This window comes from Rhinatrema bivittatum, chromosome 9 (genome assembly GCF_901001135.1).
Source record: "Rhinatrema bivittatum chromosome 9, aRhiBiv1.1, whole genome shotgun sequence".
Taxonomy (NCBI): Eukaryota; Metazoa; Chordata; class Amphibia; order Gymnophiona; family Rhinatrematidae; genus Rhinatrema; species Rhinatrema bivittatum.
Genome location: NC_042623.1, coordinates 189,888,522 through 189,904,429, shown reverse-complemented (window position 1 = coordinate 189,904,429; position 15,908 = coordinate 189,888,522). Strand labels below are relative to the sequence as shown.

General features: G+C 43.9%; 1 protein-coding gene across 4 annotated transcripts in view; it reads right to left on the bottom strand.

The window, feature by feature from the left end:
• The window catches only part of TP63 (tumor protein p63), a 133,077-nt gene that overhangs the window by 93,584 nt on the left and 23,585 nt on the right, over positions 1-15,908 (bottom strand). For all 4 annotated transcript variants that reach the window (XM_029615955.1, XM_029615956.1, XM_029615957.1 and 1 more), the window contains exon 2: positions 4,505-4,759. In XM_029615955.1, the coding sequence (XP_029471815.1) occupies positions 4,505-4,759 (255 nt within the window). The remainder of the gene's footprint in view (positions 1-4,504; positions 4,760-15,908) is intronic.

The following is a 15,908-nucleotide window of genomic DNA, read 5'->3' as shown; positions in this document are numbered from 1 at the left end:
CATGACTAAAATCCAAGGGTGAAGAAAGGTCTGCGGTATTGCCGGATGACCAAGACGGGCCGCTGCTACTATTTGCCTTCACATTTTGTGCCGGTAGGTTAACCAGCAAAGAATTCGAGTCATCATGAAGTTCGTGATCACCCTGACCTATTGTCACACTTTCCTTTCTCAAGGTTAACCCTGACTGATATTGTTGTTACCACAAAACACTGTTTTACATGCAACTGGTTTGACTAGTGGCTGGAAGCGATTGCCACACATGGTTTCAGAATAAGGAAACCAGTCTGGCTGTAAGGCGGGAGTGGGCAGGACCTGTTGCAGGTAAATGTCCCTTGAGCAGAGAACAATCCCAGGTGTAGCACTTCATGAGATCTTTGTTTTGGTCCCTGTAGCTGGGAGGGGAAGCTTGCGGACTCTGCAGATGGGAAATCAGAGAGTGCAACTATCCCACAATATGTAAAATGCCTCGTTCATTACCGACTGCAGGAGCAGCTTAATTTCAAGGATCTCAGGTCTCAGTCACACTAATTATACACTGTGTTTTCGTTACATAAAATCTATTGTTTAGAAATGGTCCCCCACGTATGCACTGGCATTAAACGTTCCCCTCCTGTGCTTTAATGTGAAGGAGCAAAAAAAAAAAAAAAAGTATTATCAGCTCAATATTTGGAACAAAAAAAAATACACTTTACAGCAATTTCTGCAAAGGCATTTCATTCTTAATGAGACTTAATAATATGTCATCCATTTCTGAGGAAATAATATGCAACAAATCAACATGTGGGGGTGATTTTCAAGCAGCCTGCTGGAATTAGGGGGTTAAAACACGCTAAGTTACAACAGTTTTCAAAGCAGGCTTATGCGCAGAAGGCTGCTTTGAACGTTCTCCCACCAAATTTGCCTGTGCATCACGAAACCCACTTTTGTAAGCATGGAACATTTGGAGGGAAAACTGACACGCATGCTTTTGAAAATCCTCAAGCTTGCACATAAATCCCAACTCCCTTCCCCCTACTCAAGCCCTGGAGAGCATCTCCACTCAGCCCTGGTAAACCTAAGCATGAACTGAATACACGTGCATGAGTTTACCTGTATAATCGGGCCGGGCGATTTTGTAAAAGGCCATTTCTGCTGTTTTACCTGTTGAAATGCCTTTGAAAATTACTCTTCTAAAGTGCAAACCCTGAGTGACGTACTAGCTGCACACTTTGAGGGCGTAGTTACTGTATTGACCTTTTTCCTTTCATGGTTTGCTCTGAAACCTGACTTACAGTCGGTTATTTCTAAGATCAAATAAGGTTTATCTTGACCTACACCCTCGTACCAGCAAGGAGAGCTGAAGGGGTGAAACCGAAATGGGAGTGACCGGGGTGGGAGATGGGAGTAAGTCATGGTGATTATTGGGGTGGGAACGATGTTGGGTGCTTAGCTGTTTCCAGGGTGATGAGAAAGGAGTAGTTATAAATTTGTGCATTTTATGCTATTTGAATTATTATTACAATCTTTGATTATGATATTGTTGGCATGAGGATGTGAGCCACTCTGGGTTCTTTTTTTTGGGAGAAGAGTGGCGTATATATTGAAAATGCAATCTCTGCACAATATGTTACAATGGGAGGTATGGGATATGATCCAGCTCATTATTAAAGGTCACTTAGAAAGCTGTTTCAGAGGCTGGCCTGGTGGCTCTGCTGTGTGAAAGTCCCAGGTTTGATTCTCCCATCTTGGATTTCGCTCCTTGGGCCAGTCAGGACTAGGGATGCTGTGGGCCATTGTTCACCGGTGGTGACTTCCAGTAGCCAGGATCTGGATGCACACATACAGGATCATAGTAGGAGCCATGGTTTGTGGCCCCCAGGACAAGAAGTGTCACTGCAATGTCTGGATAGGGAGGAGATGAAGGATTAATACAATGGGTAAAATTCTCATGGACTCCAGGCCAGTGGGACATCAGGTCTGACTGATCTGAAACCCCAAGAAACACTAATGGGCTAAAAAAACAAGGCAGCTACATGGAAGGGTGTGCGTGATTTATCTTGTCAACTTTTAATTGTCTCCAATCAGTTCTTGCAGCTCTCCACGTTTGACCATAAATAACTCCAAATAATTAAGCCTATCATCTGCTTTATACTAAAATATGATAGTGATACTTATCGATATAATACAGAATTATTTTTTTCAGACGACTACTGCAATGATCATATCTCAGAAACATGGATACAGTCCACGTTCGGGTTGGTTTTTCCTACCTCATGAAGCATGTTGACTGGAAGAATGCAAGTAGCTTTGGAAAAGGCCAACAAATCGGTTGAGTCCTCTATTCTTTGATGGAATCAATGAGAGGGTAACAGGCTTTTGAAAAATTGCCCACCTGACATGCGGGTAAACTTATGTGTGTTAGTCCCGTTCACACAGAAGTTGACCTGGACAGAGCGGAAGTGTTCCAGTGGGTTGGAGAGAGGTTTGCACTTGTGCACACAATTTTGAGCTTTCAATAGTATGCACGTAAATTTTCACAGGAAATTTGTGTGGACTCTTTAGCCCCAGGTATAATTGGGCATGGGGTAGATCTATTGAATAATTTTCAGAGCTGACTCATGTGCATGCAAGTCTGCTTAGAAAAGGGGTGTCACTTACATGCGACGCTACAAAATTACCCCTAAATTGTGAAAGGGAAAGAGCTAATGTGGAACAAAAAACTGTGAGCAGCAAGACGGAGGACTGCATGATCTGGAAAAATATCATCCTGGAAGGGAAGTCAAAGATTTCGTTATGACAGATTTTAGGTAAGTTTTAATGGCAGTTATTGAAAAGTGTTTGGGTTGTTGATAGGGGTTTTGTTTACTCTGGGGCGGATTTTAAAAAGCATTTACATGCGTAAATCTGGGTTTTACGCATGTAAATGCACTTTACTCGAGTAAGTGGGCTTTTGAAAATTGCTACAATATATGCCATTGAATCGTCCATAGGATTTATTCGCATAAGTGCACTTTACGTGAGTAAATGGCTTTTGAAAATTGCTACAATAGTAGTTACATTTATGCGCGTAACTCCTTTGAAAATTACCCCCTATGTGTGTATTATTCTCCTTTTTCAGGATTACAGTTATTTTCTTGGGTCTTTTATTTTTGGTCCACTTTTATTTTTTTAATACCACAAGTTTCATGATTCCATCATAGGATTGGTGACTTTGCTTGTGTTGCTGCCGCGTCTCCCTTTCTTTGCTCCAGGTTGGTGCTAATTTTTTAAAATTATTATTATTATTGTCTTTGGAAAGGATGCATTCTTCTTGTTAACATTGTTTGCAATTTATTTAAAGTTGCATAGAGAGCTGGAGGCAGAATCATGGAACCATCTGATCTGATGCCTTTTCCCCCACTCTCTTACTATTACTTCTGAAACAGTTCAGTGAAGAAAACGAAACGAGCGATTCATACGGTTAGTCATATTCTTGACATTCAGAAGCTCGACATCAGACTGTGCAGGGGGGGGGGGGGGGGGTCTGTTCTATTTCTATCCCATCGCAAGCAGGGGAATGGAAGGCCAAAGCAGGTTTAGCACTTTTGTTCCTCATAGGGACCGAGGCAGTGAAAAATCTTACATGGTGATTTGAAACTGGGGACTCATGATCAGGGTGGAGTGAATAGCAATTAAACTTTAATGTGACACTGCAACAGAAGAAACTCTTCCAGTCGGGTGAGTTCAAAAGCTGTTATTAGTGAAATTTAGAGAGGGGAAAAAAAGATGACAGGTATTAATCAAAGCAGATAAGGTCACATCAGGAAATAAACCGCCAAGAAGTTGGAATCAAGAAGCTTTCTGGCGGGCTACTTTATGCAGTAGTAAAAAGGACATGTCTATGTTCAGGAGTCACATTGGTGCCAGAGAAAACAAAGCTGGGAGGGAGGCTTGAGCAATATAGGAAAATAAACATAAGATCTTGTGAGCAAGGGAAGGAGATCCATGGCATGAAGGACTAATGGAGGAATTCAATTTTATGCCCCAATGGGAAAGAGTGTAACTGTGTTGGAAAGGCCTTATGAGATCATGAAACCATCTCATGGTCTACCCTGAAAACTGTTCAATGGGAATTAGAATACAACTAAAAAACAAATTCTAAACGAAAGTAGAACGGCAGCAAATCAAATTGGATTCCCCCAGTACAATGTCGGCGTTTCCACCAATTCTTTGCTCTAATTTCTAAGTGCCTTTCACTGATGGAGCAAGAACAACCCAATCAATCACTCTAAATGGACTGGCGCTCTCAAAATTCAGCTTTTTGAACTTAAGGAGCAACGTGATCATGTTTTCTGGAAAGCATACGAGATAGATGAAAAATGAAAATGCAAGAAGCGCTCACTGCTGTCCCTTCATATAAGGTTTCACCTACAACTTGTTTGTTGACTTTTAGCTCTACGTAGTCCATTTCTGCAAGTGATTTACAGCCCTAAGACATCCCATGTCAACGTATAAAACAAACTTCTAGGAACATTGGTTCTCTTACCGTCCATGTTGCAGACTTTGCTGTGCTGGACTGTTGAAATGATACGTCAAAGCTGTGAGGGCCTGGGTAATCAGTGTTGGATGGGATGGCTGGAGATGGTGATAGGGCATCAAAGGTAGAGCTTGGCTGTGCATAGGGTGAGGGTGCTGTGACACTGTTCTGGGCATGCTCAGTGTTGTATGGGCTGGTTGAAGAAGAGCCATTTTGAATCTGCTGGTCCATACTGTTTAGGAGCCCCAAGTTTGTATACTGCGGCTGCAAGAAAGCATAAAAGGAAAAGAAAAGTAATGTTAATTTGGGATCCAAAAGACATCAGGGACAAAGTCACATAACCTTGTGATTTTCTGTAGATGTCTGCACTGAAAATTACAGTGAAATGTACAGAGGAAGTTTTCCAGCATTATGAGTCTACAGCAGTGATTCTCTCAACCTAGTCCTCTGGACCACTGGCCATTCTGGTTTTCAGGATATCCAAATGAATGCGAATGATCTAGTTGCATGCATTGCCTCCGTTATATGCAACTATATCTCATGCATATTCACTAGTGATATCTTGAAAACCTGACTGGTGTCAGGAGCCACATATCCGTGCTATGCAGAAGCTTCTTTTTAATGGGGAACTAAATGGCAGAAGATTTATTTCCCACTAGAGAGCCTTGAAATGCTTCTCATGGGAGCTCCCCTTTCTGTTCCACACCCGTTAGGGCAATTTTGGCAGGAGTGAAGCAGGATAAGTCTTTGAAACTGTCCAGTAGGGGATGCTGCAAAAGCTTCTACCTCACGTTCCCATTTGAAAGACCCAGCACAGCACCTCTGAAATGCAATCTCTCATCTCCAGTGGTCCAGGAAGCAGGAATCTGGAATCAGACTCCACACAATGCCACCACCTTGCCAAATCACCCATCTTCTTGAAATAAGAAAGAGAGTCTTGCCCAGGCTTACTATGACAACCATGAAAGCAAACATAATCACGCTATTGTTAGAAAGAAGCACTCAAGTGCTGGATGTGCAAGGCCACGTCTTGAGCTAAAACACACACACACTGCCAATCCGTGGTGCCAAATAGGGTTGATCTCCAGAGCATGCAACCAAGCGGCAGAAGTGAAGAGGAGGCATTTTGCACTGCATCTCTATGACACGCCCTGTCTTATTTTTCTGTATGATGGGAACCCTCTTGGGGAGATTAGCATATAATTTACTATCTAATGGGCAGAATAACCAGATGCCAAACCAAAACAGCCTGTTTGAGCAGTTCCTGAATGAGGAAAAAAAAATATATATCATATATATATTCATGAGAAGTGTGAAAGCTCTCCATCCTAACCATACTTAGCCTCATCCGAGCAAGCTGAAGGTCTGAAATTCCCAGAGGGTGTTCAGACAATCAGATTAGCGGATTGGCTGACTTGCCTCTACCTTATCTATTTATTTATTTATTTTACTGCAGACATACTTTCTGCCATGGAGTGGCAGTTGCATCATTTCATTGTAACCTGCAGTATTTTCAGGAAAGCTCCCAGGAGCATACAATAATTACAAACATGGGAGTTTTACTGTTAAGTTAATGTGCCGTGTGCGGAGGCAGCTCTTACTGGTATGAGAGTCTTCTTTTGCACAGGTCCGAGAAAGACCTTGCCGGGCAAGTGAAACGTGGCAAAGCAGTTCATCAACTGAACCTGCACAAGGTATCTCTCTTGCCCACAGGAAGGGCAGTTTTCCAAGCCATTTGTGCGGGTAAGAAATTATTTTGCCCCCCTGAATATGTGTAAAGGTCTGCCCATTCTTCCATAACATCCTAGGCGCGTCCTCAGCCGCGTTAAGAGGAAGGCCTTCCCGGGGCAGCGTTTCGGTCAGGGGAGGAAAAGTCCACGTGTGGATGGCAATCTCAAATCGACACGTGCACTTTCCCAGCCAGGTTCCACCTGCACACAAAAGCACCTTTTGTGTGTGCGCGAACCCGTGGCAATTTTCAAAAAGAATGCCCACACACACACTGTCACTTTACGAATGGGCGCCCGGTCCGTGGGGGTTAAAGGAATGCGCGGCCTTTTGCCCCCGTGCAAGCAGTTGGAAAACCCCGTTCCCCCCTGTCAGCTAAGTTCCCGCAAGCCCATGTGAGCTTAAAGGAATGAACACGATGCAGTGTCCGAAGGGGGGGAGGAAACAGCAGGCCGAACCACATCTGGAACATTATTCCGCAAGGAGGAATTCTAGAAAATGCCAGCAGCAGCATTGTTTTATTAAAAACGTGTAAGAATTCTTCTACGGGAAAAAGTGAATCCTTACCATTGCAATCAATCCAGTGGACGTCTGTCTAAATGTTGGCACTGGCATAGCCTACCCCTGCCATTATATTTATACATTGTATGGAAATGCTGTATTCTTCTTCTTCACTCTTTAAATAACTATTAATCTCTTTACATGTATCTCAGCGCTGACATGAGCAGCTGCTCCCACCCCTCACCCCCTTTAATGATCCTGCCCCACCCCTTTAAATCCCCTTCCCCCACAGACAGGTGCTGCATAGTCCAGGTGATAGCCCTAGAAGAGCAGACACAACCCAGCAGGTCTAAACCCTTTGCTGTAAGGCTATCCTACTTAGAGGCCATTTGTGCTGAGATAAGGGTCAGTATTTCTGAGCCCCTGGTGGATTCTTCTGCAACAGATTATTAAAAAAAAAAAAAAAAGCTTTCAGGGGCACAAACTTCCTGACAATTGAACAACCTCAGGTACAAGTGTCGTCGCTACTTTGGACAATGGAATTTGAACTGCGCTACTTCACGGCTTGTAACAAAATTTGTTTGCAGAAGACAGCAGCACAAAGGGGACAAAAGCCATTTACGTACAGTATTGAGAGGTGCATTTTGTCTTCCAAACAAAGGAACCAGTTGACTTGCATAATGCAAGGCGCACATGCCATTGCAACGGAGATGACATGTTTTTTAAGTGAGCTGCTGGGAATGGAAAGTCATGTACAGCCGAGACCTAAAAGCAAGCACATCAAAGTGCTGCTGTTATGTTTTTTCTGCCATGATTGTCTGCCAGCCTGGATATCATCTTGCAGGACAATGTAGTCCGTGCAGCATTTGTACCATCTACAGGGAATGCTGCAAGTCCCAAAGTCCTCACAATGCTTTCGGTGCTCTTGTTAAGCCAAGCAGTGAAGGGGGGGGGGGGGGAGGGGGGGGAGAGAGAAAAGAAATCCAGATGCGAAGCCTGAAATAATTATTAAAACTAGCGCTCTACCACTGGGGCAGGGAATTGTTGAGGTGGATGCAGGTGAAAAGGGGAAGGTTTTTTTTCACTGTTAGGAGTTTGGTTATAGAGCTGGGCGCTAAGGGAGAGATAAAGTAACAAATTGAGCTCAGTATAGTCCAAACTGTAAATGCTGAGCAATGGGTCGGTGGCAAGGTGGCAGAAGCACTTTTACCAGGGGGAGGGGAGGCAACCCACTAGGCTGGATTCCTGCCCCAGGTGATGGGGTGAACAAGCCAAAGAATGAATGTGCCAGAGTGCTAAAGAAATGGCATCAGTTTACATAATGCTTGAACTCCTTTCTTGCTTCAAAAGAAGGCGCTATTCTTCGAGAGAACTTCACTGGCCTTATTCTATCTAAGGGCTCGTGAGTTCTAGGAGGGTGCCTGGTTTACACCCTGAGCTGCCCTGCTGGGACAGGCTCCATGCCCTAGAAATATTCATCCTTTAGGCAATTACAAGAGCTTGCTCGTAAGCACATGCGCCGTGCTTCTCAGGACACCGGGTGAAGATACGGCGTTTATGAGGCGAGCTTTCCAAGCGCCTCCAGCTTAGTCCCACCTGCAAGCCAGCTTGCGCGGCCCCGATTACGGATGTGGAGATCACTTTAAAAGAGGTTTGCCTCCCCCAACTCAATGAACCTAATATATTTATTTATTTAATTGTTTTTATATATTGGTATTCTAGTACAATCATACCATTTTACAAGAGTATAAAATACAATTCAAAATAAAACAAAATGCATAAAATACATCAACATAAAATCAATAAAAAATTACAGTAAAAATCAACAATACCAAAAAACAATCCACATAATATAATAAAAAGATACTAGAAATTCTAAAAAAATAGATATTTCTTTAGGTCAGCTGTTTATTATTTTCTCTCATCTCCAAATGCTTGTCTAAAAAGCCATGTTTTAAGATTTTTTTTAAAAGATGAAAAACTAGTTTCTAGTCTTAACTCCATTGGTACAGAGTTCCATAATTTAGAATCTGCAGGGCCATCGAGTTGGTTTAGCAATTCTCCTTTAAAACAAATCTGCTTCAAATGTGCGCAAAATCCAAAGATGATTTGGGGTTCCAAGGTATTGGAATTGAAAAATGCAGCGCCCCCATGTTTCCGCTGAACTCGGAGCACCCTGAAATCCATCTAATCTGGAACCAGTAGTTCTCACATGCCGGGGCATGATCTCAAAGGGACACAAACAGTTAGAATTTAGTCAATGCTGTATAGGAAAATGGAATCCACTGGTATCACTTTTATTTTTTTGTATTTGCTAGTCACAGTATAGCACACTAATGCTGCTCTTGATTACTCGTTTTCTCTAATGGAGCCTCTTTTACGCAGATGAAACTACATCACTCCTACAGTGTAGTCTTATCAACCATCCCATGTTGTAAAGGAAATGCTGCTCCAGTCCGATTTTTATTCCATTGCATGCATAGACATTCAGATAAAAGCTTTACATATGTATACCTAGGCAAAATTAGGACACAGGTTGTTCACAAATGTCAGCGAACCAGGGAGTTAAGCTGGTAGCCTTGAAAGATCCTTCATTAAAAAAAAAATGCATTCTCTTTTTTGTCATTTCTGTATGTTGCATTCAGTCGTGTACCTAAGTTAAAATGGAACAGTATTACCTGTTTTTTATTTTTTTTCCCCCAGCACTGATACTGAAGTATAGCGATTTAAATAATGAGAAAGTACAGCTCACAACAATGATTATTTATTACAATCTTTCAAGGCTGGGGCTGAAGGAACAAGCCATGAAGTTCACCCTTCCCTTTCCAGTTACAACATCAGACTGTGGCGTCATGCTGACTCCAGCCTCCCCCTCAGACATCCTGCTCTGAGATCGAGATTCCACACTCAGCAAGTCATCGCCCACCAGCAGAACCAAATGATGTCACTTTTGCCAAGACGCAGCTTCCTTTCCCAAGGCCTTCTGGCATTTGGATGGCAGTCTAATTGTCAGCATAATCTGAAAACTCATTGGGTTGGGAGATTTATTTTATTTTTTTTTTTAAAAAAAAGCACTATTGATCAGCAACTATGTTCATTCAGTCATCCTATCCTGCTGTCATAGATAACTGAATTTCTCTTCCTTTTCTTCCCAGTTCTCATCGTATATATAGAAAAAAAAAGGTAAAAAGAAATTCTAATGGACATAAAAGTGTTTGAACACTCTGTTAAACATCAAAACTTTGTAAACCATTGTGATGGCGAAACCGAATGACGGTGTATAAAAACCGGTAAATAAATAAATAAATAATAAAAATAAGATAGCTGTTTTGCTGACATCAGTAAATATCGCACTGCCAAGATTCAGTTTCATCCCAGAAACCGATCTTAAAGCTTTACAGCCAAGTAACAGGGTTTAGTCAGTTTCTGAAGGAAGAATGGTTCCACGGTGCCACTGCATTACTGCTGCACAGGAGCTGCACACTACAGCCGGGGAGCAGAGGCTACCGGGCACACGTGCAGGACTGAGAATGCCAGACCTGAAAGAGCAGCCAGAAAGGGACAGAGGGACAAAAGGAAAGGCATCCAGAATTCTGGATTCCAAAAGAAACCCGCTGACATTACAAAAGAAAGTCCCTTATTTCTCCCCAAAAATTCAGAGTTTCAACTGCTATGAGAACTTGTCAATTGCACATCTCTTGCCTGGGGGATGAGCCGCACAACTGGCTTGTTCTGCCCCATAGGGCAGGTTTCACATCTTTCCACAAATAATGCGGCCACGGCTTCATTTTGTTTAACTGCTTTCTCTGCTGTTCGCTGACCCCCAAGGGAGGTCAATATCTTCAGGTCAGAGAGCAGCTGCCCAGAAGTTGTCAATTAAGTACGGTAGCTCACCAGTTCAAGTTGTCTGTAAGGAGCACCGTTTCATTTGGTTCAGAGCAAAAGAAAAAATGTTTTAAGTCTGAGCTACTGGAGACGGTCAACCCGTCGTCTTCAAAATAAAGGGTATGGGGGGTGGGCTAACTTTAAAAGATCTAAGACATGTACACCTGGAGGGTAAGGGGAGATCTGGTAAATACCACCGAGGAATGGTCTCCATCAGAAAGAAGGCTCGGGAATAAGGGATCTTGGGTGAAAGGGGTTAGATTTAGGAATAATTATTTATTTACAGAGAGAGTGGTGGTGGCTCCCTGTGGAGATGGTGGAGACAAGGAGGGACTCCAAGTTCCAGAACACGTGGGACAAGTTCCGAGGATCTCTGAGGGAGAGGAAAGGGACTATAAACCTGGGCAGCAGATGTGGGCAGGCAGACTGGATAGGGTCATGTCCATTGTTCAGGTGGACATGCATTACCTGGCGAGCCCTGAAAGCTTTCATCTAAAAGCTTTTGTTCAGCTCAGCAAAGGATGCCCAGCTTTACTACCTAAATATTTTTTTATGGCTTTCTTGTAACAAATTTTTATTTTTGGTGGGTTTACATGGAGCGTCAGCCCTACCTGCCAGCAAAATTTTATTCCTTGGTCTTGAACAACTGAATGTTTACGAAGACTACGTTGTGTAATCCTGCTTAAACGTATCAGCAATAGATTAACCCAACTGCAGGATTTAGTAAAATAAGGGCCCTGTTTATTTACTACTAAGCATTTTTCCCCAGGGACACAAAACGGGAGAAAACCTTTAACAGCCGAATTTGAAACCTCCCCCGCGCGCAAAAAAAATGGGGGTTACGCACGTGGCCTGGCCTTGCCTTGCGCGAGCCGCGCGCATCTTCAAAGGGGCCCTGGCCAGACGCCAAAGTGCTGGGCCCAAGTTAAAGGAGCAGTCCGGGGGGAGGGGGGCAGGGAGGGGTGAGGCTGGAGGCCGCCATACCGGGGAAGGGATCGCTGGCACAAAATAAAAACAGAAAGGTAGGACAAAGGGTTTAGTGGGTGGGGAGGAGAGGGTAAGGGTAAAGGAGGTGTTAGGTAGGGGAGTAGGGAACTGGTAAAAGGAACCATTGCATCACCACGCGTAAATAAAAAATTTACACTTCCCCCCGCGCACGTGAGTTCTGGGCCGTGCACACATGCGCGGCCCGCGGATGTTAAAATTCGCATGTGTGTGCGCCCCTTATATTTTATAACACGCACTCATCAACGCACGCGAGTCATAAAATAATGGGAAGCGCGTGCACATGGACGCACAAGCAAAAGTTTAAAAATCTACCCCTTAGTGAATAACCTCCTAAGTACGTTGCTTCGATTCTCTTGGTAACAATTGTTAGAAAGTCATAAGCAAACTTTTCTTAGTGATGTAATAAGTGCTCAGGCTTAGCTGCGATGCAAAAACCGTGCAACAAATCCAGCAAAGTCCCACCATACTAGATGATATCGCAGATTTTTGTGCACATCAAGTTTTTTATATTTTCAAGCTATGATCTCATCCAGCGGCGGATTCCTGATGACGACCGGCTCGGGGATTCGCCGCCCAGGCCGGCCCAGGAGATAACGCGTGGTCTGCCGAGTGCGGCTCCGTCACGGCCGCGCTCGGCAGACCACGTGACTAGCGCGACCGGCCCACCGGGAGGATGCACGATCCCCCGATAGGCCAATCCGCCCCTGATCTCATCACTCTATCCAGCAGTTTCTTTCATTGTAATGACCAAGATTTTGTTGATGTAGTGATTTAAAGCCATATCATAAGTAACAAAACATACATTTTGAGAAAAAGCACGCGAAAGCAAAACACTTAATATCTCTATCTTCTGCATGTTGTTAACAGCAGGGAGACAAGATTTGAGTGATAAAAGTTCACTTCCAGTTTCTACATTATTTAAGGTCAATTGTGGGACAAATTTTAGTTAGCAAAAGAAGCACATTGTGCATTGTAGACCCCCTTTTGAAATCACTGACACATTAATGTATCTGAGATTGTCTTCTTGCATATTTGAGCTACACTTCCAGTAAAACACAACACAGGATCCTTTCATAGGAACAATTAAAGCCTACTTTGTTACTGTTGTGGTAGGGGGTTATGAGGCTAATTCCAGTTCACTTCTCAGTGCTGGAACTAAACTTGGGTAGCCTGGGTTAGCGCTCCGTCGGCTTGGCTCAACGGGCTGCTTTCTCATTTCCACCAGCATACTCTCTCTTCTCGGCAGTGCAGCCTGGGGCAGAAATGCTTGCCATTTTTTTGTCTTCTACCACCTGCCTCCTTCTCAAGAAAGAGGAGCTCCTTTTAAGGCTAGGATTATGTAAGAGTGATTTACAACAAAAATAAGGTTTTTCCTCTGCAAGACTAAGACATTCGATAGAGAGTTTTCAAATGACAGCAACATATGGTACCACATATATGTGTGTGTAAATGTATGTATATAGATTGCTTCCTGCTTTTATGCGGAGTTTATGAATGCTACTGATGAGCTGTAGATCAATAAATTGATGACTTTCTCATTTATAAGGAAAACAAGTATCTGCCTGATGGCCAAAAGCATGTCTGTGTCCTCCTCCGTGACTTACAAAGGAAGGAGATTTTTTTAGTTAATGTACCCCCTTGTGCAAGAGAGGTTTACTCTGGGTGTGTGTAGCAACTAAACTCTAGGACATATTCAATGACCTTCTTATTATATTTACTGCAAAGAGTTTAAAAAAACAAAACACCACCACCTAATGTAAACTGTTTAAAAGACCATGGGCATTACATTCAAAAGAAATGCAGACACATCTGAGCTTTAAAGCTCACCAATGTGTACGCCAAATCATCCAAGGTATCAAATTCCATAATTTTTGTAGCAGGCTTACTAAAAGCCCTAATGCAACAGACATGAGACGAGACGAAAGCGTGCAAAAGGGGGGCTAGCTTCAAAACATCTCCGGTTACCACAGTGGACAAAAGAAATGTCAACAAATCAGAGAAGATATTCGGAGGCCAGGAAGTGAAAAAAACTTTTAAAGTGAAAGCTGCATGTAGAGCAAAGTGGGAGGCAGAGAGGAGGGATCTGAGGCTGGATTTACTGTCCGGAAGGAAAGTCCCCCCCCCCCCCTGTGTAATGGCCAGCAGCTATGCCGAGGCTATGGAAGGTCACTCTACAGACATAGCCTAGCAAATGAAATTTACTATTGCAAATCTAGCAATTGACATTCCCCCAAAGATCAGCAGAAGGGATCATCTCAGGTAAGTAGATGGGACCGTACTGGCACAAATACTTCCCAAAAAAAAAGTTAAAGCTTGGCCCATCCATTTTACTGGAATATGAATGGGGGGGAGGCAATACTTAGATAAAGTATTTTTTTTTAACTCTTGTTGCATTAGAATTCAACAGCCCATAAGTATCAAGCACCTACCACAGTGATACGCTTAGGATTCGCAAGTCACGTTCCTTTTTTGGGGGGGGACAACAACGTGCGATATTGTTTTGCACGAGTAACTTTTTTTTTTTTTTGGAAAAAGCACGGAAGAGAAAATAGAAGCAATCCTAAACTGTTAGTATTAAAACGAGAGCGTGATTTCCAATCTAGGCTTACTGCTAACACGGCTCATGGGATGACAAAGGTAGGGCACCACTGATGGGAACAGCACTGCTCCCATCCATACGATCAATAAATACCCTGCAGGCCCAGTGAGGTTCATGGGAAGCAGGAGAGGAGGGAAACATAGCAAATGGATTTTATGGCTCTGATTTTGTGGTCTATGATCACACATTCCCCCCCCCCCCCCTCCCCAAAGTGCCGTGAAACAGGTCAGAAAGAGCTCCATGCGACTCAGCAGAGTTATCCTGGGACAAACTTAAAGTAGATATCGACTGTATCAGGGTAAACCGAACGATAAGTCCTGCGCCTGTACCTTTAGTGGAGAAACACAGAACTGGTGGTCTGACTCTGACAGAAGGCACACATCAGTGCTGTACGCAGCTCACCATGAATCCTAAACGCAGGCACACACAGTGCTGGTGGTAGCAAGCATTTTACTGCAGCCATCACATTAAAGGTATGGGGGGATCAGCAACCAGCCGGCCGGTCCGCACGGGCGTGGTCGACTTCGTACAGGGTGGGGGTGGGGATAAATCAAAGGCTTCCATGGGCCTCGCCCAAGTTCTGAACCCCCCCCCCCCTAAGTAAAAGCAGTTACTGGGTGCCACCCATGAGTCAGCCAGGCCCCGGGGGACGGGTACCTATCTCAGTTCTATTATTGCAAACTGTGTTTGCGTAGTCAACTCCCCCCTTTTCCCTCCCCCTCCCCTCCCTCTTCACCTCAGTACTGCTGCTCGGAAAACGTGTGCTCCAGACGAGAGCTTTAAATATTCATAGACGAATTCTGAAGATGGGCAAGGCTCGTACCCTGAACGTCTGAAAGCTCTATCAGCGTGGGACCTCTGCAGCCCGCACGCAGCTAAATCATTTTTAGGTTTACTTCAGAGGTCCCTATGTGACATGAGAGGGTGGTCTCAGCCCAGGGGCAGGGGGGCCATGGCAGAAGTGCCCATGTCCTGTGAATTCTGCTGCGCACCTTGTCACTGACGTATGACAGGGACATGATGAAGGGGTGATCTCAGCAAGCTTGGCTTTACTCTCAGCACCCTGTATATTTTTTTTAAATAATGAGAGATCTCTTTCTCTCTCTCTCTGTCTATATGCATATAGATCCGGAGAGAAGGATACAGATATAGATTTTGTTTTTGCCTCATGAACACAACCTCATGAAGAAAACCACAATGAGAGAGACCTGCGTAGCTGTAGGAACAGCTCTGAGTAAAGTCTGCCTCACACTCTTTTGGGTATGAGTAATACTCTGCCGTCAAACCTTCTGTACCCACTCATCTGCTGATGTGTCTCTGTTTCCTTGAGGTTCTCCTAGCACTTTTTGTTCAGTTACTCAGCTACTGGGTATTCTGGCCCTCAAAAGCTTAGCCACCAAGATATCCACGCAGGCATCCTTACTGCGCGTCCCTTCAAAATTCAGGGACGTTCTATTTTTTGTTTAGCTTTTGGGCTGATGTCAAAAATTCTGGGCCATGCAAGCTTTTGCTGGCTGCTCGTTTTACGATCGAGAAGTTTTGGAAAACTAGCTCGCACTTGGATCACCGGTGGGCCCAAATTAAAAGACCTGGCCAACTTAGAACGGCTTTGTATGATCAATTAAATACCCCCCTCCAAAATCCTAACCCTCTGGAGACACTAGTTGAAGTTCCGTAAACAGCACTGAAGTC